The sequence below is a fragment of the Bufo gargarizans genome, chromosome 1 (assembly GCF_014858855.1).
Source record: "Bufo gargarizans isolate SCDJY-AF-19 chromosome 1, ASM1485885v1, whole genome shotgun sequence".
Taxonomy (NCBI): domain Eukaryota; kingdom Metazoa; phylum Chordata; class Amphibia; order Anura; family Bufonidae; genus Bufo; species Bufo gargarizans.
Window position 1 is genome coordinate 458,431,025 of NC_058080.1, and position 26,102 is coordinate 458,457,126.

At 45.6% G+C, this 26,102-nt stretch overlaps 1 protein-coding gene across 1 annotated transcript in view; it reads right to left on the minus strand.

Annotated features, from left to right (window-relative positions):
• Positions 1–26,102, minus strand: part of TRPM3 (transient receptor potential cation channel subfamily M member 3) — a 532,037-nt gene that overhangs the window by 130,293 nt on the left and 375,642 nt on the right. The window contains exon 15 of the mRNA XM_044287287.1: positions 18,456–18,745. Coding sequence (XP_044143222.1) covers positions 18,456–18,745 — 290 coding nt within the window. The remainder of the gene's footprint in view (positions 1–18,455; positions 18,746–26,102) is intronic.

The window sequence follows — 26,102 nt, forward strand, 5'->3', positions numbered from 1 at the left end:
TAAGTTTAGCTCAGTCAAGATACCCCAGTAGTAGGAGAACACCTCCTGGGAGCAACCTGCAGTTTCCCTACCAAGCGAGGATAATACAACCAAGTACAGATAAGTAACCTGATGGGCAGAAGTACTATAAAGTGAAGAGCAAGGGTCTATACTGGAGGAAGGATTTATATACCAAGGATTAAAGCCAGCAATTAGGCATCCGGGCCTTGGGATCCAGCCAGCTAGAATAGCTGAGGGGATAGAGCAGCATTGTACTGCAAAGCATTAACTGTTTGCCCTCCAAGTATCTTGCATGATTAATACCTGCCATTATTGAAAGGAAACCTGCTTGTGAAGTATTGTTCAAGGGACTGCATCATCATTAACAACTGTAATTGTCTGTACAAAGTTGGACTGTTTTCCAAGTAAAGCAACGTTTGGTTCACCATACAATCTGTGTACCTCAATTACTACTCCTACAAACCGGTGTGCCACCGTTACAGGCACTGGCGTCACGATCCTTAAAGGGACCTTACCTAAGGCACTCAAAACACCTACAACATCCAGGGCACCTCACATACCATCAGGCCTGGTCCCTATATACAGAGTGTGCCCCAGAGGAACTAGTGTCTGCCTCTCTTTCACTGTTGCATGCCTGCCCAGGGTTCTCCTCAGAAAAGTGAGTAACCCTCGATTGCCCATACCGTGACCTCACTGTCGCTATACCCTGCAGGTCTGGCGTGCTGCATCTGTCCTACGTAGAGATCCTGAAAAAATTACTTTTTAAAAGTATGCAAATTAGCTGTTGCAAGTGGCCAGGGCCGGAGTTACGGCCGCAAGTGCCCAGGCCCCTCAGCTATGTGCCCAGATAACTGCTCCCCTTGCAGTCCTCCTCTCCTACTGTAATCTCCTCCTCTGGCTTGGAGTTTCTCGCTAGCGCTGGTCACCACCAGGCCTGCGCATGCGCACTGTTAAAATTAGTGCCTCTGCCAATAGTGAGCAAAGCAGTGAGCAAATTAAAAACTTTGGAATTTTTTTTTCTTTTCATCTGCATATTCAGACCCCATAACTTTTTTATAGTTACGTCTAAGGAGCTGTGTGAGGACTCAGTCTGTAGTTGTTATTGATACCATTTTGGGGTGTGTAAGATGTTTTGACTATTTTTTTTAGTTTTTTGGTAGTTACGTCAGTATGGGATACATTTTTTGTTCTATTTTCATAGTACAGGCGTTTTTGAACATATTGATGTCTATGACGCTTATTTATTTTTATTTTAGAGATTGCACTTTGTGTAAAGTAATATAATTTTATTGATTACTAGCAGAAGGACCCGGCTTTGCACGGGTATATTTCATCTATTTAATTTAATGTTTGTGTATGTCATTAAAAGATATTGACAGTATCCCCCTTAACAGTGACCTCTACAGCACCCCGCCCCTTAACACTGACCTCCATAGCGGACCGTCCCCTTAACTGTGACCTCCACAGTTCCCTGTCCCCTTAACAGAGACCTCCACAGTGCCCGCCCCCTTATCAGTGACCTCCACAGCAACCCGCCCCTTTAACAGTGACCTTGACAGCATCCTGACCCTTTAAAAGTGACCTCCACAGCAGCCTTCCCCTTTAACAGTGATCTCCACAGTGGCTGCCCCTTCATTAGTGACCTCCACAGTATCCCTTCTCCTTAACAGTGATTTCCACAACACCCTGTCCCCTTAACAGTGGCCTCTACAGCAATCTGCCCCTAGGGTGGCCAGATGTGCAGGGCCTGGACAGACACAGGGATGTTCTTTTGAACTGCTCACTCTCAGACAGCAGCACTGTCTCGATCCCCTGCAGCTGACAGAAGTAGATTTTTACCTTCATTTTTTAAATCCCTGTCGGCTGCAGAATGGGGAGGGGTGTGGCTTAGTGGGACCTGGGGGTGGGGTTTTTAAGTCTGTGTTTTGAGGGTGGCCTGAATGGCCACCCTACCTGCCCCTGAACTGTGACCTCCACAGCACTCTGCTCCCTTTACAGTGTCATCTACAGCACCCTGATCCTTTAAAGCTGACCTACAGCAGTGAAGAAAAATGGCTGGGTTGTTATGGAAACCTGGTGTAAAACTGTGTGTATGTGGAGACTAAGGACCTGCGAGCTTCTATTGGCTGATTAGGGACATGTGACCGTGTGTATGGCAGTTGGGATATGAAGAGAAAGACCTGCAGGCTTCTATTGGCTAATGTAGGTAATGTGATGTGCCATGTTTGCAGGAACAGTAAGTCCTAGAAAGCCGTGACCCCCACAAGATTTCTTTCCAGGTAGCAAGTGATGTGTGTACCAAGTTTCGTTGAAATCGATGGTTGCGTTTTTGAGCGATCGCGGTACATGCATACATAAGCCCTTCTTTATATATATAGATGAATACAAAGATCATTATATTTAAATCTAGTGCTGCCTCCTGCAGGCCTGAATTGAAATATACCATTAATAAGCCTAGAAACCTAGTACAGGCTTTGACCTATTACTTTAATGGGACACTTTCCCCAATCTCAGCAAGGAGGCGGCATTCCTGCCCAGAAAGCACCTGCTTTCTGACTTTCAGAAGCTATGATCATATTTGACCACGGCATTTGCAAGGTTAAATGCTCGCGATCGGCATTACCACCGGTCGTAGAATCATTTTGTATTTATGACAGTTTACCTTGGAGAGATCACCCAATATCCAACATTCCACCCTCAAAGGAATCACTACCTTTAATATTTGGGTAATAAAGTCATCAATCGCAGCCCAATATTCTTTTAGTTCAAAACAAGACCAAAAAATATGCGTGAAATCAGCACCTGGTGAATCACACCGTGGGCAATTGGATGTGCTCCTCACACCACATTTATTAAGCCACAGTGGCGTAACATAAATTCTATGTAAAATATTAAATTGAACTAAAACGTGATTAAAGTTATGGGGCACTAATCTTAGGTTAGACAATATGTTCTCCCAGTCAACTGGTTGTATAGTTGAACATTCAGCTCCCCAAGCCCTTTGTCCAGGAGAGCATGTGTTATTAAATAATGCTTTAACTAATGGATTATAAAATGGAGCAATCTTAAGCTTGTGACCTGCAATTCCCATTAAATAATTTAGAGGTGTAGAAGTATCTACCTGTAACACAGGTTGTTCTTTAACACTATACAGTTCCCAACGTAACTGAAAATACCTAAACCAAGAAGTCTTACACATTTTCTTCCCCAAATTAGATCATTATTAATTCTCTCGGTTATTTTAAATAATTTATCCCTAATCCATATTGGGGAGTTCTTCAGAATGTATAGGAATTGGGGTAGAATCACCATCTTAATTAGGGATATCCTATCGTCTCTAGATAAAGGAAGTCTGAGCTTGTTGCGATTTTGGCTCTTGTTTTAGTTATCAATGGAATCAGATTAAGGAGCAAATAATCTTCGATTTTAGGAGATATCAGCATACCCAGATATTCAAAGGAATCAGAAATCTTCAAGATATTCAGGGTCCCCTCATTAAAAAGCTTGAAACTGTCTAAGGGCATAAGAGTGGTTTTTGACCAATTATTCTCCAGACCCGATACTTCACCAAAGGAATTAACTTTTTGGATAATTCTAGGGAGTGTAATATTAGTATTCTGTATAAAAAATAATACATTATCTGCATGTAAAGAAATGCGATCCTCCCTTCCCAGTATCCCAAACCCTTCAATCCAAGGATCTTGCCTAACCCTAGCAGCAAGAGGCTCAATGTATATATCGAATAATAATGGGGAAAGTGGGCATCCTTGACGGGTACCTCTATTCAGCGAAATACTATCTGTCAAGCCCCTATTAGTATTCAACCTGGCATTAGGAAACTTATACAGAAGCTTAATCATATTTATAAACCTAGCTCCGAATCCCATTTTTTCCAAGACCTTCCAGAGGAATCTCCACTTCACCCTATCAAAGGCCTTAGAGGCATCAAGAGACAGGATGGACTGTATATTCGCAAACACTCGATGTAAATTATAATGCCTACCCTTATCAGGGATGAAACCATTCTGATCTGAATGTATAATTGATGTAATAACCTTAGCAAGCCTTATAGTAAGAGCCCTTGAATTAAGCTTTACATTAGTATTCAATAAAGAGATGGACCTATATGCCTTCATGTCTAAGGGGTCCTTACCTTTTTTTAATATCAATATTATTACAGTTTCTGCCATTGATTCGGGAAGGGTACGAGCCATCCTCCATTGATTACATGAATACCTTCAACAAACAAGGGAGAATAACTTCCCTATATTTACGGTAACATTCATTTGGGAATTCATCTGAACCAGGTGATGAGTTTACCAAACAAGCCTTTATTACAGCCTCCAACTCCTGCAGAGAGAATTCTGATCAAGAAATTCTCTTTGAGTATCCATTAGGACTGGTAGAGAGATAGAATCCAGATATGCATCCATTATTTCATCTGGAATATTCCTCTCTGATTTATATATGGTAAATCTGCAAAGTAGTTAACAAACATTGCTTTTATAGATTCTTGATCATCAGATCATTAATCCTTTAAGTGAACGAATACTTGCTATTTATTTTTTTTTATCCTGATTTTGAAACAGCCACTGGTTCCCACTAATGATTTATACTGGTTGCATCAGTTAGGGAAAGAATAATCTCTAGTAATTATTACTTCTTTAGCGCAAATTATCATCATCAACCTTTACACTAGCCTAAATGTTTTAGGATAATATAGTATCTTAAGTATATTAGCATACCTCAATATTATCACACTACACCTCCAAGCCCTTTCTTCCTCCTGCAGCCTTCAAAACACTCTTAGATCTGCACATTTCTCAACCACGGGTCTGCAAATACCTTGTACCTGCCCTCATCATCTCCTGCCTATAAAACTTCAACATGATATGGTGCCCCTCCAAATTATCTTCAGCTCTGCTGCTGGTTTGGGTTCTAACTCATTTTAGGGGTTGGTGTGAAGTCTGGGATTAATTTTATGGGCTGTTGTGGGGTCTTAATTAAATTTACTGTTGTGGAGTCTGAATTGATTTTAGGGGCCTCATCTAGGGTCTAAATGAGTTTAGGGTTCTAGGGTCATGTTTTATTTTGGGGTTGGTCTGAATTAAAGGGAACCTGTCATCAACTTCATGCTGACCTCACTGAGGACAGCATGAAATAGTGACAGAAATGCTGGTTTTAGCAGTGTGTCATTTATGAGATAAAAGTAAGAGGTTGCTGAGAACCAACATCATAAGCATTGCAGCACAAGCCTTGAAAAGAGTCAAATCTACCTGAGAAGAGTCATGATTATTCATAATCTCCTGCTCTCCTGCTGATGACTGGCAGTTCTCTCCTAGAGACAAAGGGAGAAAACTAGGTAGAAGCCTGTCAGTCATCAGCAGGTGGGCAGGAAAGCAGGAATTCATGAATAACCATGACTCTTCTCAGATGGCCGGGACTCTTTTCCAGGCTGCAATGATTGTGATGTTGGTTCTCGGCAACCACTTACTTTTAACTTTTTAAATGACAGATCCCTGAAATCAATTCACCTGTCTCTACTTTATGCTGCCGTTAGTATGGGTAGCATAAAGTTGATGACAGGTTCCCTTTATTGTAAGGGTCTAGTCTGGTTTTCTCACTAACAAATAATACATCTTAATGTTAAAAGTTCTACAAAGTCTGTGAAGAGCTAACAAGATTACATTCTTACTATTGGAGTTCAGTATAGACCTTCATGTGACTGCAGAACTTGGTAAGTGAACCATTAAAACTTTTTGAGTATTCCTGCAATAACGGCTCCCATTCATTCATGCCTGTTTGGCTATTAAGGATGAAAGCCCAGGGCCAGCAACACTGCAGCATGGCGTTTCTCCTAGCAACCATGAAGATGACCGCTGCAGGAAGGTTGGGAAAATGAGTGCAGCAAAGGTCAGATAGATGCTGGTGGTAGGGGACTCTATTATTAGGAGGACAGACAGGGTCATCTGTCGCCGAGACCGTGAATGCCGAACAGTGTGTTGTCTCATGGTTGCTCGGGTTTGGCATATTGCTGATTGGATTGACAGATTGCTGGGTGGGGCTGGGGAAGACCCAGCGGTCATGGTACACATTGGCACCAATGACAAAGTCAGGGGGAGATGGAAGGTCTTTAAAAATGATTTTAGGGAACTAGGAGAGAAGCTCAAGTCCAGGACCTCCAAGGCAGTGTTTTTAGAAATACTACCATTGCTACGAGCATCATCTGAGAGACAACGGGAGGTTAGGGAGTTAAATACGTGGCTCAGAAGCTGGTGGAGGAAGGAAGGGTTTGGGTTCATGGAGAACTGTGACGACTTCTCTATCGGTTACAGGCTCTACAGTAGGGAAGGGCTGCACCTTAATAGGGAGGGTGCAACTGCCCTGGGCGGAAAAATTGTAAATTTATTCCTTTAAATGACAAGTATATACGGCTAAAATTAAACCCCCAATGGCTTGCATCTACTGTAAAAAGTCCAATCAGGGCCGGCCTTTGGGGTGTGCGGGCTGTGCGGCCGCACAGGGCGCCATAGCAACAGGGGCGCCGGGCGGCCGACAGCCCGCCGTCTACTTACTACTTAGTTGCGGCCGCCGGCTGACTAACAGCGCTGAAAAGCGCACAGACTATTGGAAAGAGTGAGGAGGGGGCGGGGCCCGCGGCCGCTCTGAGCTCTGCTCTGCTGCCTGGCCTGCCTGTCACTTTAAGAGAGCAGACCAGTGGCTGCTGGAGCATGCCGCAGCTGCCGCACAGGCACGTCTTCCTTCTCTTTTGACGTTGCCACTGAGCTCCGCCCCCAGGTCCCCAGAGAGAAGAAGGAGCGAGCCCACGAGCGCCAGCCAGCAGCCACAGCAGACTCAGTCTCTGCCAGGGAAGGCCCACGACACAGCCTGAGGCTGAGCCAATTTCCAACAGAAGTTACAGCCTTACAGGTTTTTGGTAGTACAAAGATAACAACTCATCTGCCACTGGCCTATGATGGAGTGGGAGAAATGGGGGGGGGGGGGAGCGACAGAAGGAGAGATGTGCTGCTGCCTGCTGCTGCCACTGGCCCATGGAGGGGAGAAATGTGCCATGGGGGGAGGGGCTTATAGAGGACAGGAAGACAGTGTGTGCTTTCTTTTCTGCTACTACATCAACCCCCCCCCCCTCCCCCAGGGATTTTGGGGGCCATTAAGGGTTGGACATTAACTCCTCGCTGCTGATATTGAGTGTGTCGCCAATCATATTCCCCTCCCCCAGCACATAAGTTACCTTTAGGAGGGGGGGGGGGGGTTTGATTGGTGGCTATGTGCACACTCCGCATCATCCAACCCCTAATGCCCCCCAAAATGCCCGGTGGGGGGGTGGTATGACAGGCAGGAGGAGCGATGTGTATGCGGGCCCTTGCCCTGCACTCGCTCAGCTGCGCTCGCATACATATCGTGCCCTGTGTCCACTGTCCTGTGTCCACTCTGCTAAAGCCTGGCATAGCCCAGCTATACCAAAGCAGACAGGCAGGAGCCGTGTGGTGATCATATTTATTGTATGTGTGTGTCCGTCCCTGTGTGTGTCCGTCCCTGTGTGTGTGTGTGTGTGACTGTCCGTCCCTGTGTGTGTCTGTCCCTGTGTGTCACCATCACCATGCCCACAGTGTTCCTATGTCTTGACGCAGCTGCATCAGGATATTCTGTGCGGGGCAAGAAGAAGAAGAAGAAAGAGGAGTCAGCGCCAGCATGGAGTCCGTGCGATAGACACAGGGAGGCACACTAAGGATGAAGGTAACACTTCCACATGATCTACACTAGTGTTTTCTGTGGTTTTACATAGGACTGCAGGTAACACTACCACATTATTCAGCACTAGTGCTATCTGTGGTTTTACATAGGACTGCAGGTAACACTACCACATTATCAGCACTAGTGTTATCTGTGTTTTTACATAGGACCGGAGGTAACAACACTACTACATTTTCGGAAATCAGAGAGCCTTCACTGTGTTATCTGTATTCAGAGAGCTATGTGTTATTTGTGGTGTTACATAGGACTGCAGGTGACATCTACTACTACGGGGGGGGGGGGGCGCCACAAGGTTAGCTTGCACAGGGGGCCTGAACACCTAAGGCCGGCCCTGAGTCCAATAAATGACAAAAAAGGGGCATTTAACCCCTTAAAGGGATTCTGTCACCTCCCCTAAGGCAAAAAACGATTTAAAACCAGCCATGCAGCACAGCTTACCTGGATTAGGCTGTGCTGTTCAATCTTGAAATCCGTCCAGCAGTTAGTTCAAAAAACGAGTTTGATCAATGAGGAAATGCGTCCTGAAGGTGCCCAGAGGGGCGTTTTTTTCTTCTGAGAGAGCCCAGTCCCGCCCCTTTTTCAGTGCCCAGCCCGCCTTCCTTGTATTTTCTAACTGCCGCCCCCAGCCTGCCACAGCCTCTCCTGCCTCTCCTCCCCCTCCCTCTTGCCGAACGAAGTCTCGCACAGGCGCAGTACCCACTGAGGGCTGCGCCTGTGCGATCATCAGGAGACTGAGGGCGGCAGCTTCATCTTCGTCACTGGGCATGCGCCGAGCCCAGTGACGTCCGATGCTCGCTCTTCCCTCAGTCAGCAGGGAAGAGCGAGCATCGGACGTCACTGGGCTCGGCGCATGCCCAGTGACGAAGATGAAGCTGCCGCCCTCAGTCTCCTGATGATCGCACAGGCGCAGCCCTCAGTGGGTACTGCGCCTGTGCGAGACTTCGTTCGGCAAGAGGGAGGGGGAGGAGAGGCAGGAGAGGCTGTGGCAGGCTGGGGGCGGCGGTTAGGAAGTAAAAGAAAGGCGGGCTGGGCACTGAAAAAGGGGCGGGACTGGGCTCTCTCAGAAGAAAAAAACGCCCCTCTGGGCACCTTCAGGACGCATTTCCTCATTGATCAAACTCGTTTTTTGAACTAACTGCTGGACGGATTTCAAGATTGAACAGCACAGCCTAATCCAGGTAAGCTGTGCTGCATGGCTGGTTTTAAATCGTTTTTTGCCTTAGGGGAGGTGACAGAATCCCTTTAAGGACTTAGGACGTATCGGTACGGCATGGTTCCCGAGTCCTTAAGGACCCATGACGTACCGGTACGTCATGAGTTTAAAATAAGATTGCGGCGCCCCGGGGGTTAATCCGAACGGGATTTCGGCTGAAATCATTCAGCCGGCATCCTGTCACAACGCCGAGGGGGGTCATGTGACCCCCCCGTATCGGCGATCGCAGCAAACCGCAGGTCAATTCAGACCTGCGGTTTGCTGCACTTTTAGCCGATTCTGATCCCCGCGGTCTCTGACCGCGGGGATCAAACGTTAAAATGCCAGAAATTAAGTTTTTATTAACCCCCCCTGCACCCCTGAATGATATTATGTGGGCGGGTGGTGCAGGGGGGGTGTCGCAGGCGGTGCGGGAGGTGCGGGAGGCTGTATGGAAAAGGTTAACAGGTCAGGGAGCTCCCTCCCTCTCCCATCGGGGGCTGCTGTGCCTTTGCAGCCCCCCGATGGGAGAGGGAGAGAGCTCCCAGGCAGCCCCCCGACAGACCCGTCCTTACCCTTCCCCGTCTGCGAAGTTCTGAACACTACTGAGCAGACGGGGAAGGTTCCCATGGCAACAGGACGCCTTCTCAGGCATCCTGCTGTCCATGGTGCTGAACAGATCTGTGCTGAAAGCAGAGATCTGTTCAGACAAAGTGGTAAGTAAAATACAGTACAGTACAATATATATTGTACAGTACTGTATTATACAGACATCAGACCCACTGGATCTTCAAGAACCAAGTGGGTCTGGGTCAAAAAAAATTTAAAAAAAAAGTGAAAAAAGTTAAGATAAAAAAAAAACATTTATCACTGAATAAAAATAAAAAAAATAAAATACACTACACATATTAGGTATCGCCGCGTCCGTAACGACCTGATCTATAAAACGGTCATGTTACTTTCCCTGCACGGTGAACGCCATAAAAAAAATAAAAAAAAAACTATGAGAAAATTGAAATTTTGCCCACCTTACTTCCCAAAAAAGGTAATAAAAGTGATCAAAAAAGTCGCATTTACGCCAAAATAGTACCAATCAAACCGTAATCTCATCCCGCAAAAATCATACCCTACCCAAGATAATCGCCCAAAAACTGAAAAAACTATGGCTCTTAGACTATGGAAACACTAAAACATGATTTTTTTTGTTTCAAAAATGAAATCATTGTGTAAAACTTAAAAAAAAAAAAAAAAGTATACATATTAGGTATCGACGCGTCCGTATCGACCAGCTCTATAAAAATATCACATGACCTAACCCCTCAGATGACCACCGTAAAAAAATAAAAATAAAAACGGTGTAAAAAAAGCCATTTTTTGCCATCTTACATCACAAAAAGTGTAATAGCAAGCGATCAAAAAGTCATATGCACCCCAAAATAGTGTCAATCAAACCGTCATCTCATCCCGCAAAAAATGAGACCCTACTTAAGATAATTGCCCAAAAACTGAAAAAACTATGGCTCTTAGACTATGGAGACACTAAAACATTTTTTTTGTTTTAAAAATGAAATCATTGTGTAAAACTTACATAAATAAAAAAAATTGTATACATATTAGGTATCGCCACGTCCGTGACAACCTGCTCTATAAAAATACCACATGATCTAACCTGTCAGATGAATTTTGTAAATAACAAAAAATAAAAAGGTGCCAAAAAATCTATTTCTTGTTACCTTGCCGCACAAAAAAGTGTAATATAGAGCAACCAAAAATCATATGTACCCTAAACTAGTACCAACAAAACTGCCACCCTATCCCGTAGTTTCTAAAATGGGGTCACTTTTATGGAGTTTCTACTCTAGGGGTGCATCAGGGGGGCTTCAAATGGGACATGGTGTCAAAAAACCAGTCCAGCAAAATCTGCCTTCCAAAAACCGTATGGCATTCCTTTCCTTCTGCGCCCTGCCGTGTGCCCGTACAGCGGTTTACGACCACATATGGGGTGTTTCTGTAAACTACAGAATCAGGGCCATAAATAATGAGTTTTTTTTGGCTGTTAACCCTTGCTTTGTAACTGGAAAAAAAATATTAAAATGGAAAATCTGCCAAAAAAGTGAAATTTTGAAATTGTATCTCTATTTTCCATTAAATCTTGTGCAACACCTAAAGGGTTAACAAAGTTTGTAAAATCAGTTTTGAATACCTTGAGGGGTGTAGTTTCTTAGATGGGGTCACTTTTATGGAGTTTCTACTCTAGGGGTGCATCAGGGGGGCTTCAAATGGGACATGGTGTCAAAAAACCAGTCCAGCAAAATCTGCCTTCCAAAAACCGTATGGCATTCCTTTCCTTCTGCGCCCTGCCGTGTGCCCGTACAGCGGTTTACGACCACATATGGGGTGTTTCTGTAAACTACAGAATCAGGGCCATAAATAATGAGGTTTTTTTGGCTGTTAACCCTTGCTTTGTAACTGGAAAAAAAATATTAAAATGGAAAATCTGCCAAAAAAGTGAAATTTTGAAATTGTATCTCTATTTTCCATTAAATCTTGTGCAACACCTAAAGGGTTAACAAAGTTTGTAAAATCAGTTTTGAATACCTTGAGGGGTGTAGTTTCTTAGATGGGGTCACTTTTATGGAGTTTCTACTCTAGGGGTGCATCAGGGGGGCTTCAAATGGGACATGGTGTCAAAAAACCAGTCCAGCAAAATCTGCCTTCCAAAAACCGTATGGCATTCCTTTCCTTCTGCGCCCTGCCGTGTGCCCGTACAGCGGTTTACGACCACATATGGGGAGTTTCTGTAAACTACAGAATCAGGGCCATAAATAATGAGTTTTTTTGGCTGTTAACCCTTGCTTTGTAACTGGGAAAAAAATATTAAAATGGAAAATCTGCCCAAAAAGTGAAATTTTGAAATTGTATCTCTATTTTCCATTAAATCTTGTGCAACACCTAAAGGGTTAACAAAGTTTGTAAAATCAGTTTTGAATACCTTGAGGGGTGTAGTTTCTTAGATGGGGTCACTTTTATGGAATTTCTACTCTAGAGGTGCATCAGGGGGGCTTCAAATGGGACATGGTGTCAAAAAACCAGTCCAGCAAAATCTGCCTTCCAAAAACCATACGGCGCACCTTTCCCTCTACGCCCTACTGTGTGCCCGTACAGTAGTTTACGGCCACATATGGGGTGTTTCTGTAAACGGCAGAGTCAGGGCAATAAAGATAAAGTCTTGTTTGACTGTTAACCCTTGCTTTGTTAGTAGAAAAAATGGGTTAAAATGGAAAATTAGGCAAAAAAATGAAATTCTCAAATTTCATCCCCATTTGCCAATAACTCTTGTGCAACACCTAAAGGGTTAACGAAGTTTGTAAAATCAGTTTTGAATACCTTGAGGGGTGTAGTTTATAGAATGGGGTCATTTTTGGGCAGTTTCTATTATGTAAGCCTCGCAAAGTGACTTCAGACCTGTAGTGGTCCCTAAAAATTGGGTTTTTGTAAATTTCTGAAAAATTTCAAGATTTGCTTCTAAACTTCTAAGCCTTGTAACATCCCCAAAAAATAAAATATCATTCCCAAAATGCTGCAAACATGAAGTAGACATATGGGGAATGTAAAGTCATCAACATTTTTGGGGGTATTGCTATGTATTACAGAAGTAGAGAAACTGAAACTTTGAAATTTGCAAATTTTTCAAAATTTTTGGTAAATATGGTATTTTTTTATCCAAAAAAATTAACTTTTTTGACCCAATTTTTGCAGTGTCATGAAGTACAATATGTGACGAAAAAACAATCTCAGAACGGCCTGGATAAGTCAAAGCGTTTTAAAGTTATCAGCACTTAAAGTGACACTGGTCAGATTTGCAAAAAATGGCCAAGTCCTTAAGGTGAAATAGGGCTGAGTCCTTAAGGGGTTAAAAAATACTAATCTGAGGGGTCAGATGTAGCCTTTGAAGTTTACAAAGGGCTTAACAAAATGTGTAAAAAGGAGATAAAATTAGCAAAAATACAAAAGGAACAGCAGGTGGCAAACAAATATATAAATGCTAAAAAAACAAAGTCTGACTAGGTAGGTCCCCTAAATAATGGTAAAGGGGGGTTAGTCAAGGAAGATAAAGTTAGAGTTTTTTTTAGCTCTGTATATACAAAAGAAGAGAAAGGAGCCGATATCTGTGGTGCTGGGGCTGTTAGTACATCCAGTAATATACTCAATTGGCTAACTGTAGATATGGTCCAAGATAAGTTAAATAAGGTAAATGTGAACAAGGCTCCAGGTACAGATGGATGTCACGGCTGAGGATGGGGAAAACCCTCAGCCGTGTGATGCCAGAAGATGTTAGGCTACTTTCACACTAGCGTTCGGGCGGATCCGTTCTGAACGGATCCGCTCATAATAATGCAGACGGAGGCTCCGTTCAGAACGGATCCGTCTGCATTATATTAGCAAAAAAAAAGCTAAGTGTGAAAATAGCCTGGGACGGATCCGTCCAGACTTTCAATGTAAAGTCAATGGGGGACGGATCCGCTTGAAGATTGAGCCACATTGTGGCATCTTCAAACGGATCCGTCCCCATTGACTTACATTGTAAGTCTGGACGGATCCGCACGGATCCGCACGCCTCCGCACGGCCAGGCGGACACCCGAACGCTGCAAGCAGCGTTCAGCTGTCCGCCTGTCCGTGCGGAGGCGAGCGGAGCGGAGGCTGAACGCCGCCAGACTGATGCAGTCTGAGCGGATCCGCTCCATTCAGACTGCATCAGGGCTGGACGGCTGCGTTCGGGTCCGCTCGCGAGCCCCTTCAAACGGAGCTCACGAGCGGACACCCGAACGCTAGTGTGAAAGCAGCCTTAGGCTGCTCGGCCAGGATGACAGGATTAGGGAGCAGGTCACCTCCTAAAGCGTCCCTAACCTGACACTAACTCCTAGCTACATGGGCCGACCTTGAAGGTAGGAGGGCCCATGCTCAGGAACCTCGGAGTTAGGGTCAGATTAGGGACGCTTTAGGAGGTGACCTGCTCCCTAATCCTGTCGTCCTGGCCGAGCAGCCTAACATCTTCTGGCATCGCACGGCTGAGGGTTTTCCCCATCCTCAGCCGTGACAGTATGACCACAAGGGTGGCCCTCACAGGAGGCTGCTCCAGCTAAGCATGGCTGAAGCAAACCACTGAGACATGCCAGACACAGAGGCTTTATAGGCCTAAGTGGCCACACCCACACAGACACACCCAGTGTCTCACACACACAGAAAGGGAGTTAACCCTTCCATCACCAGGGAAGGGAAAACACCACTTAAAGGGGAAGTGCACACAATAACATAAACCAAGTGCACACATACATACAAACCAAACGCAACCGCATGCACAACATAGTGAGCTGCCACGATACAGCTCAGACTGCTATGCTGCCACATACATACTGTTGCCAGCGGCAACCACAGGTGAGGCAAATACCACAGCCCTCACCTGTGATTGACAACCAAACCAAAACCGCCCGCAACCGCATGCGGTTCAGGAGTCAGGACCATAACCATGGCCGTGACAATGGATTACACCCAAGAGTTCTTAAAGAGCTCAGTTGAGTCATTGCTGTGCCCCTGTTTATAAAAAAAAATTCAGATTCTCTAGGTTCTAGTACAGTGCCAAGTGATTGGCGCAAGGAAAATATGGTGCCCATATTCAAAAGAGGATCTAGGTCCATTACAGGTAATTATAGACCAGTTAGTTTAACTTCTGTTGTAAGAAAATGTTTGACGAGTATGTGACTATAAATAATATTATAAATGATAACCAGCATGGGTTTACCAAGGACAGAAGTTGTCAGACTAACCTGATTTGTTTTTATGAGGAGGTGAGTAGTAGCCTGGACAGCGGGGCGGCTGTGCAAAGGCTTTTGATACTGTCCCTCATAGACACTTAATAAGTAAAGTAAGGTCTACTGGCTTGGAAAGTATAGTTTGTAATTCGATTGAAAGCTGGCTGAAGGACCGTGTCCAGAGAGTTGTAGTCAATGATTTCTATTCAGAATTGCCCCAGGTTATAAGTGGTGTACCCCAAGGTTCAGTGCTGGGCCCTTTATTATTTAATTTATTTATTAATGATATCGAGGATGGGATTAATAGCAGCATTTCTGTTTTTACAGATGACACTAAGCTGTGTAGTACTGTGCAGTCTATGGAAGATGTCCACAAACTACAAGCTGACTTGAACACTCTGAGTGATTTGGCATCAACTTGGCAAATGAGGTTCAATGTGGATAAATGCAAAGTTATACATCTTGGTAGTAATAATCTCCGTGCATCATATGTCCTGGGGAATGTAACACTGGGAGAGTCACTTATAGAGAAGGATTTGGGTGTCCTTGTAGATTAAATAACAGCATACAATGTCAATCAGCTGCTTCTAAGGCCACCAGGATATTGTCATGCATAAAACGAGGCATGGACTCGCGGGGCAGGGATGTAATGCTACCACTTTACAAAGCGCTGCTGCGGCCTCATCTGGAATATGCAGTCTAGTTCTGGGCACCAGTCCATAGAATGGATGCACTGCAGCTGGAAAAAGTACAGAGGAGAGCGACTAACCTGATAAGGGGCATGGAGGGTCTTAGTTATGAAGAAAGATTAAAATAATTAAATTTATTTAGTCTTGAGAAGAGACGTCTAAGGCCCCTTTCACACAAGCGAGTATTCCGCATGGGTGCAACGCGTGATGCAAACTCATTGCGCCCGCACTGAATCTGGACCTATTCATTTCAATGGGTCTGTGTACACGAGCATTGTTTTTCATGCATCACTTTTTCACGGATGGTTGTTGTTTGTAAACTTTCAGTTTTTTTTTCACGCGCGTGAAAAATCCATCAATGCGCATTTCACCCGCGCGGTAAAAACTGAACAACTGAACGCAATCGCAGGCAAAACTGAATGAACTTGCTTGCAAAATCGCAAATTTTAACTGAACGCATCCGGACCTAATCCGTATCACTTGTCTGCAAGGGGCCTAAGGGGGCACATGATTAACCTATACAAATATATAAATGGGTCATACAGAGAATATGGTGAAAAACTGTTCCATGTCAAATGCCCTCAAAATACAAGGGGCACTGCCTCCGACTGGAGAAGAAAAAGCTCAGTCTTCAGAAGTGTCAAAGCTTCTTAAGGCTCCATTCAGACGTCCGTATAAATGGTCCGGATCCGTTCCGCAATTATGCGGAACGGGTGCAGACCCATTTATTTTCAATGGGGCCGGCAAAGATGTGAACAGCACACAGTGTGCTGTCCACATCCGAACTTCCAGTCCGCGGCTCCGCAAAAAATAGCAGACAAGAATAGGCATTTTCTATTATAGTGCCGGGCATGTGCACATGGCCGGTGTCAGTGTTTTGAAGATCTGCAATTTGCAGACCTGCAAAACACTTACGGACGTATGAATGGACTCTTACTGTAAGAGATGTGAATCTGTGGAATAGACCTTCTCAGGACGTGGTCACAGCAGGAACAGTGGGCAGTTTTAAAAAGGGTTTAGATCATTTTTTTTTTAAGTAAATGACATTAATGCTTACGAAAACGTGTAGAAATCTGAGTCTCACTTCCTTCTGGGATTCGCGTCCCCACCTATCCCTTGGTTGAACTTGATGTTTTTTTTCAACTGTATTAACTATGTAACTACGTAACAAGCAGGGATTTTGAAAATATAAGGGATAGATACATGCAAATTTTATTTGATAGTGGCTAACAGAGATATTCCGATCTCAGACTTGTGGCATGTCTACAGGAAATGTCATAAAAGTCCAAAAGATGTTGGTCTCACTGCGTTTGCCGACCGCAGTGTATGAAGAAGAGGTTGCATATGTGTGGCTCTCTCCATTCACTTCAGAATGTTCTATATTCATGCAAACAATTAATGCAATCGCAGACTGATTGTGTGCCAAAACATCAGTTTTTTCCTGGACAGATACTGACACAATCCGTATCGCTCATCTGAAAGATGCCTTACGCTAGGTTCAGACCTGAGCGTTCTGAAACGAGCGCTCTGTATGCGCGATTGTACGGGCGTTTACAATCGCGCATACAGAGACAGGGGTGCACACATTGTCGCGCGTTCCCGAATATCTATGTGCGGGAACGCGCGACAAACGCCCAAAAAAAAGCTCAAGCACTTGTTTGAGCGTCGGGCGTTTTACAGCGCGATCGTACGCGCTGTAAAACGCCCAGGTGAGAACCATTCCCATAGGGAATCATTGGTTCTTGCCTGTTGTGCGTTTTACAGCGCGTAGGAACGCGCTGTAAAACGCTCAGGTGTGAACCCAGCCTTAGGGTTTAGTGAACAGCCAAATGCAGTTGCTGAGTGATGTCCTCAGAACTCTCATTCAAGTGAAGGGGGAGAGGGAAAATAGGGTCTCGGCCAAGAGCTGGGGTCCACCTCTATTGGACTTTTACGCCATATTCTGGCAAGTCTGAGATAGGAATACCCATTTAACTGTTCATTTTACAGTTGCAGTTTCATCTTCTGAAACTTCAATACCCTTTTTAGGTCTGTCTGATAGATCATGACATTAAGGAATATCTACCCTTTGGCTTTATTAATACATTTTAGTTAAAAAGCTGTGAATCACAGATTGCTCAGTTGTGGTCATTTGGGTCAAATCATTATTCTATGATCTGCATATTAACTGAATTCATAAGGACGAAATACCACACCGCAGTATGCTATTCTGCACAAATGTGCCCTTATAAGTTTAAATAGGAGTTTCGATATATCAGGAACATAAAATTCTGTTAGTGCTAATTCACATGGACAAAATAATCGTTGGAAAAGTATTTTGCTTGTGGCACCCATGGCAGAAAGGGGCAGTTCACATCTTGTTTTGCTGTATGTCAAGCCGATACCACGCCTTTCTGTCCTGCAATTTTTTTTTGATAGAAACTTATACTTTTTTTTTTTTTTACTTTGTAGTGAATGGGAGATGGATGAAAAATTAAGACAATAAGTTTCCATCCATTAAACATATCCGATTTTTTTTTTTTTTTACTGATAATGCCTCAAATCTTAATTTAAAAAAAGAAAGTTTTCACAAAAGCGTACAGTATACGTTTTTTGTTAAAAAAAACTAGACACAAATTTAAACGTATATGTTAAAAAAATTATAGATACCCACAAAATAACATGTTTGTGTACTTTTTTTTTTTTTACTGTATGTCTAAACATATCCACATAACATATAGAAAAAACGAGGTGTGAACAGCCCCAAAAATGCTTCTCAGCCTAGAAATTCTGCTGTGGGTTCTGCTGCGTTCTGCATTTTGATTAGCCCCATTCAGTCCAGCTCACAAACTGCGTCAAGATAGGGCAGAAAGAGGCAGATTTGAAAGTTTTTCCATGTTGATTCCACTGCGGTTTCCACATTGGAATCAGCATAAAAAAACTTTGTGTGAACTAGCCCTAACAATGCTTCATACAATAATTCTTCACAATGTTACTACAATATAAACCTGGAATTGTGATTCAACTCCTGTGATATGTCGTCAACCATATCATTCTCAGATGCTTCATGTGCCATGGCTTTGCACAGCTTGCATGCCACTAGGGCTTTGGCCATTGCCTCTTCTCCATGCTGCCAGAAGAACAAAGCCATCTTCTGTCTCTTCATCAGAACCGCCCATACCATCAGCTCATGGAATGGGAAAGGGAAATGATTTATTTCTGGATCATCCAAGTCAATGTCCACCTCTTCTTCTTTCTTCTTGGTAGTGTTCCTTCCTCTTCTCATTGGCATGTCATCCTGTCACAGATATTATGATTAGAATTGCAAGATCATAGTGGAAATGATTCCATTATTGTATGCCAACTCAATAAAGTGCACTCTTAGGATCCATACAGATAGCATAGTCATGTGCCCACAGCCTGCATGGCAACACATGGGAGGAGATTTATCAAGACTGGTGCTAAGTAAAACTAGCGTAGTTGTCTATAGCAATCAATCAAATTGATCCTTTTATTTTCCAAAGGGGCACTGAAAAATGAAAGGTGGGAGCTAACTGGCTGCTATGGACAACTAAACCAGTTTTCCTTTGTACCAGTTTTGATGAATCTGTCTCATAGAGTCCCTATCTGTCAGTTTTTTTGCAGACCTATATGCACTCTATGTGCTGTGGCATGGTGCTTCTGAGTGTCAATGCTACCTGGGAAATAGAAATTGAAATAAGCTCCTACCCAAAAGTTGGTTCTCTAATGCTACCTATTGAAATACTACTCTATGTCAATGTTTGGCCCCTTAAACAGGCCTTAGAACATGACTTGAAAATATAAGACAAAACCAGAATCTTTTCCATAAGAAAAAGATACCCATCATCAGGCAACTGTTTTCGGGTTCTGTTTAAAGGGCTGGACATTATAGGGGAGGGATCCAGTGGGTGCACTAGAGAGCCAGTTTTTGTCATCTTGGATAAGAGCTTATAGAGGACGTCCCACAAAAAATATTCTGTAGTTTTCAAACCAGCATCTGGATTTGAATACTTATGTTTTTCTGTAATTGCACATAATTAAACATTTTGTATAACCAAAGTTAAGCCTCATGCAGACATCCGTGGAAAACGGTCCGTGAGATACCGTACTGGCATTGCAGGAGCGCATGGCGTCATAGCAACCAATAACACTGTGCGCTCCTGCAATGCCAGTCCAGTATCTCACGGACCGTGCTCCACGGACGTCTGCATGAGGCTTAATTCAGTAAAATTTATCTGCATAGCGCCACCTGCTCTTTGTTCTTTTTAATTATTTTTGGCTGCACATGCTCAGTTTCATCCTTTAACTGTCTCCTGATAGGGAGAGCTGAGACACGCCCCCTTAGCTCCAGCAGAAAAGACATGCCCTCCTGAGCTGTGATAGGGAGAGCTGAGACACGCCCCCTTAGCTCCAGCAGAAAAGACACTCCCCCTGAGCTGTCAGCTTGATATAAATCTAACAGAGCAATGAATGAGGAGATCTCTGGATCCATGTGAGGTACAGGGCTGGTTCTAGCTTTGTTAGAAAGAGGTTTCCATGTACTATATGATGTCTGATTTTCATTTTTTACATTAATCATGGGATAACCCTTTTAATTATATTTCCTAAAAACAGTGCTTTTTGGAGTATAATACTTTGGAATATACTGAAACAAGCTACTATTTTGGCACATACTGTGATTTTTCAAATGTACAGCCTACCCTATCTATTGTGCATTGTATTCAACTATTTTGTGATCTTCACCAATTTCAGCTAAATTTAGAAATATGCATTATGAATAGAGTTGAGCGAACACCTGGATGTTCGGGTTCGAGAAGTTCGGCCGAACATCCCGGAAATGTTCGGGTTCGGGATCCGAACCCGATCCGAACTTCGTCCCGAACCCGAACCCCATTGAAGTCAATGGGGACCCGAACTTTTCGGCACTAAAAAGGCTGTAAAACAGCCCAGGAAAGAGCTAGAGGGCTGCAAAAGGCAGCAACATGTAGGTAAATCCCCTGCAAACAAATGTGGATAGGGAAATGAATTAAATTAAAAATTAAATAAATAAAAATTAACCAAAATCAATTGGAGAGAGGTTCCATAGCAGAGAATCTGGCTTCCCGTCACCCACCACTGGAACAGTCCATTCTCAGATATTTAGGCCCCGGCACCCAGGCAGAGGAGAGAGGTCCCGTAACAGAGAATCTGTCTTCATGTCAGCAGAGAATTAGTCTGCATGTCATAGCAGAGAATGAGGCTTCACGTCAGCCACCACTGCAACAGTCCATTGGCATATATTTAGGCCCAGCACCCAGGCAGAGGAGGGAGGTCCCGTAACAGAGAATCTGTCTTCATGTCAGCAGAGAATTAGTCTGCATGTCATAGCAGAGAATGAGGCTTCACGTCAGCCACCACTGCAACAGTCCATTGGCATATATTTAGGCCCAGCACACACACAGGCAGAGGAGAGAGGTCCCGTAACAGAGAATCTGGCTTCATGTCAGCAGAGAATCAGTCTGCATGTCATAGCAGAGAATGAGGCTTCACGTCAGCCACCACTGCAACAGTCCATTGGCATATATTTAGGCCCAGCACACACACAGGCAGAGGAGAGAGGTCCCGTAACAGAGGATCTGGCTTCATGTCAGCAGAGAATCAGTCTGCATGTCATAGCAGAGAATCAGGCTTCACGTCAGCCACCACTGCAACAGTCCATTGTCATAAATTTAGGCCCAGCACCCAGGCAGAGGAGAGAGGTCCCGTAACAGACAATCTGGCTTCATGTCAGCAGAGAATTAGTCTGCATGTCATAGCAGAGAATGAGGCTTCACGTCAGCCACCACTGCAACAGTCCATTGGCATATATTTAGGCCTAGCACACAGGCAGAGGAGAGAGGTCCCGTAACAGACAATCTGGCTTCATGTCAGCAGAGAATCAGTCTGCATGTCATAGCAGAGAATGAGGCTTCACGTCACCCACCACTGCAACAGTCCATTGGCATATATTTAGGCCTAGCACACAGGCAGAGCAGAGAGGTCCCGTAACAGACAATCTGGCTTCATGACAGCAGAGAATCAGTCTGCATGTCATAGCAGAGAATGAGGCTTCACGTCACCCACCACTGCAACAGTCCATTGGCATATATTTAGGCCTAGCACACAGGCAGAGCAGAGAGGTCCCGTAACAGACAATCTGGCTTCATGACAGCAGAGAATCAGTCTGCATGTCATAGCAGAGAATGAGGCTTCACGTCACCCACCACTGCAACAGTCCATTGGCATATATTTAGGCCTAGCACACAGGCAGAGCAGAGAGGTCCCGTAACAGACGATCTGGCTTCATGTCAGCAGAGAATCAGTCTGCATGTCATAGCAGAGAATGAGGCTTCACGTCAGCCACCACTGCAACAGTCCATTGGCATATATTTAGGCCCAGCACCCAGGCAGAGGAGGGAGGTCCCGTAACAGAGAATCTGTCTTCATGTCAGCAGAGAATTAGTCTGCATATCATAGCAGAGAATGAGGCTTCACGTCAGCCACCACTGCAACAGTCCATTGGCATATATTTAGGCCCAGCACACACACAGGCAGAGGAGAGAGGTCCCGTAACAGAGAATCTGTCTTCATGTCAGCAGAGAATTAGTCTGCATGTCATAGCAGAGAATCAGGCTTCACGTCACCCACCACTGCAACAGTCCATTGGCATATATTTAGGCCCAGCACCCAGGCAGAGGAGGGAGGTCCCGTAACAGAGAATCTGTCTTCATGTCAGCAGAGAATTAGTCTGCATGTCATAGCAGAGAATGAGGCTTCACGTCAGCCACCACTGCAACAGTCCATTGGCATATATTTAGGCCCAGCACACACACAGGCAGAGGAGAGAGGTCCCGTAACAGAGAATCTGTCTTCATGTCAGCAGAGAATTAGTCTGCATGTCATAGCAGAGAATGAGGCTTCACGTCAGCCACCACTGCAACAGTCCATTGGCATATATTTAGGCCCAGCACACACACAGGCAGAGGAGAGAGGTCCCGTAACAGAGAATCTGGCTTCATGTCAGCAGAGAATCAGTCTGCATGTCATAGCAGAGAATGAGGCTTCACGTCAGCCACCACTGCAACAGTCCATTGGCATATATTTAGGCCCAGCACACACACAGGCAGAGGAGAGAGGTCCCGTAACAGAGAATCTGTCTTCATGTCAGCAGAGAATTAGTCTGCATGTCATAGCAGAGAATCAGGCTTCACGTCACCCACCACTGCAACAGTCCATTGGCATATATTTAGGCCCAGCACCCAGGCAGAGGAGGGAGGTCCCGTAACAGAGAATCTGTCTTCATGTCAGCAGAGAATTAGTCTGCATGTCATAGCAGAGAATGAGGCTTCACGTCAGCCACCACTGCAACAGTCCATTGGCATATATTTAGGCCCAGCACACACACAGGCAGAGGAGAGAGGTCCCGTAACAGAGAATCTGTCTTCATGTCAGCAGAGAATTAGTCTGCATGTCATAGCAGAGAATGAGGCTTCACGTCAGCCACCACTGCAACAGTCCATTGGCATATATTTAGGCCCAGCACACACACAGGCAGAGGAGAGAGGTCCCGTAACAGACAATCTGGCTTCATGTCAGCAGAGAATTAGTCTGCATGTCATAGCAGAGAATGAGGCTTCACGTCACCCACCACTGCAACAGTCCATTGGCATATATTTAGGCCCAGCACCCAGGCAGAGGAGGGAGGTCCCGTAACAGAGAATCTGTCTTCATGTCAGCAGAGAATTAGTCTGCATGTCATAGCAGAGAATGAGGCTTCACGTCAGCCACCACTGCAACAGTCCATTGGCATATATTTAGGCCCAGCACACACACAGGCAGAGGAGAGAGGTCCCGTAACAGAGGATCTGGCTTCATGTCAGCAGAGAATCAGTCTGCATGTCATAGCAGAGAATCAGGCTTCACGTCAGCCACCACTGCAACAGTCCATTGGCATATATTTAGGCCTAGCACACAGGCAGAGGAGAGAGGTCCCGTAACAGACAATCTGGCTTCATGTCAGCAGAGAATCAGTCTGCATGTCATAGCAGAGAATGAGGCTTCACGTCAGCCACCACTGCAACAGTCCATTGTCATAAATTTAGGCCCAGCACCCAGGCAGAGGAGGGAGGTCCCGTAACAGACAATCTGGCTTCATGTCAGCAGAGAATTAGTCTGCATGTCATAGCAGAGAATCAGGCTTCATGTCAGCCACCACTGCAACAGTCCATTGGCATATATTTAGGCCTAGCACACAGGCAGAGGAGAGGTTCATTCAACTTTGGGTAGCATCGCAATATAATGGTAAAATGAAAATAAAAATAGGATTGAATGAGGAAGTGCCCTGGAGTCCAATAATATATGGTTATGGGGAGGTAGTTAATGTCTAATCTGGACAAGGGACGGACAGGTCCTGTGGGATCCATGCCTGGTTCATTTTTATGAACGTCAGCTTGTCCACATTGGCTGTAGACAGGCGGCTGCGTTTGTCTGTAATGACGCCCCCTGCCGTGCTGAATACACGTTCAGACAAAACGCTGGCTGCCGGGCAGGCCAGCACCTCCAAGGCATAAAAGGCTAGCTCTGGCCACGTGGACAATTTAGAGACCCAGAAGTTGAATGGGGCCGAACCATCAGTCAGTACGTGGAGGGGTGTGCACACGTACTGTTCCACCATGTTAGTGAAATGTTGCCTCCTGCTAACACGTTGCGTATCAGGTGGTGGTGCAGTTAGCTGTGGCGTGTTGACAAAAGTTTTCCACATCTCTGCCATGCTAACCCTGCCCTCAGAGGAGCTGGCCGTGACACAGCTGCCTTGGCGACCTCTTGCTCCTCCTCTGCCTTGGCCTTGGGCTTCCACTTGTTCCCCTGTGACATTTGGGAATGCTCTCAGTAGCGCGTCTACCAACGTGCGCTTGTACTCGCGCATCTTCCTATCACGCTCCAGTGCAGGAAGTAAGGTGGGCACATTGTCTTTGTAGCGTGGATCCAGCAGGGTGGCAACCCAGTAGTCCGCACAGGTTAAAATGTGGGCAACTCTGCTGTCGTTGCGCAGGCACTGCAGCATGTAGTCGCTCATGTGTGCCAGGCTGCCCAGGGATAAGGACAAGCTGTCCTCTGTGGGAGGCGTATCGTCATCGTCCTGCCTTTCCCCCCAGCCACGCACCAGTGATGGACCCAAGCTGCGTTGGGTGCCACCCCGCTGTGACCATGCTTCATCCTCATCCTCCTCCACCTCCTCCTCATCCTCGTCCTCCTCGTCCTCCAGTAGTGGGCCCTGGCTGGCCACATTTGTACCTGGCCTCTGCTGTTGCCAAAAACCTCCCTCTGAGTCACTTCGAAGAGACTGGCCTGAAAGTGCTAAAAATGACCCCTCTTCCTCCTCCTCCTCCTCCTCCTCCTGGGCCACCTCCTCTTCCATCATCGCCCTAAGTGTTTTCTCAAGGAGACATAGAAGTGGTATTGTAACGCTGATAACGGTGTCATCGCCACTGGCCATGTTGGTGGAGTACTCGAAACAGCGCAACAGGGCACACAGGTCTCGCATGGAGGCCCAGTCATTGGTGGTGAAGTGGTGCTGTTCTGTAGTGCGACTGACCCGTGCGTGCTGCAGCTGAAACTCCACTATGGCCTGCTGCTGCTCGCACAGTCTGTCCAGCATGTGCAAGGTGGAGTTCCACCTGGTGGGCACGTCGCATATGAGGCGGTGAGCAGGAAGGCCGAAGTTACGCTGTAGCGCAGACAGGCGAGCAGCAGCAGGATGTGAACGCCGGAAGCGCGAACAGACGGCCCGCACTTTATGCAGCAGCTCTGACATGTCGGGGTAGTTGTGAATGAACTTCTGCACCACCAAATTCAGCACATGCGCCAAGCAAGGGATGTGCGTCAAATTGGCTAGTCCCAGAGCTGCAACGAGATTTCGCCCATTATCACACACCACCAGGCCGGGCTTGAGGCTCACCGGCAGCAACCACTCGTCGGTCTGTTGTTCTATACCCCGCCACAACTCCTGTGCGGTGTGGGGCCTGTCCCCCAAACATATGAGTTTCAGAATGGCCTGCTGACGTTTACCCCGGGCTGTGCTGAAGTTGGTGGTGAAGGTGTGTGGCTGACTGGATGAGCAGGTGGAAGAAGAGGAGGAGGAAGCCGAGAAGGAGGAGGTGGCAACAGGAGGCAAAGAATGTTGCCCTGCGATCCTTGGCGGCGGAAGGACGTGCGCCAAACAGCTCTCCGCCTGGGGCCCAGCTGCCACTACATTTACCCAGTGTGCAGTTAGGGAGATATAGCGTCCCTGGCCGTGCTTACTGGTCCACGTATCTGTGGTTAGGTGGACCTTGCCACAGATGGCGTTGCGCAGTGCACACTTGATTTTATCGGATACTTGGTTGTGCAGGGAAGGCACGGCTCTCTTGGAGAAGTAGTGCCGGCTGGGAACAACATACTGTGGGACAGCAAGCGACATGAGCTGTTTGAAGCTGTCTGTGTCCACCAGCCTAAATGACAGCATTTCATAGGCCAGTAGTTTAGAAATGCTGGCATTCAGGGCCAGGGATCGAGGGTGGCTAGGTGGGAATTTACGCTTTCTATCAAATGTTTGTGAGATGGAGAGCTGAACGCTG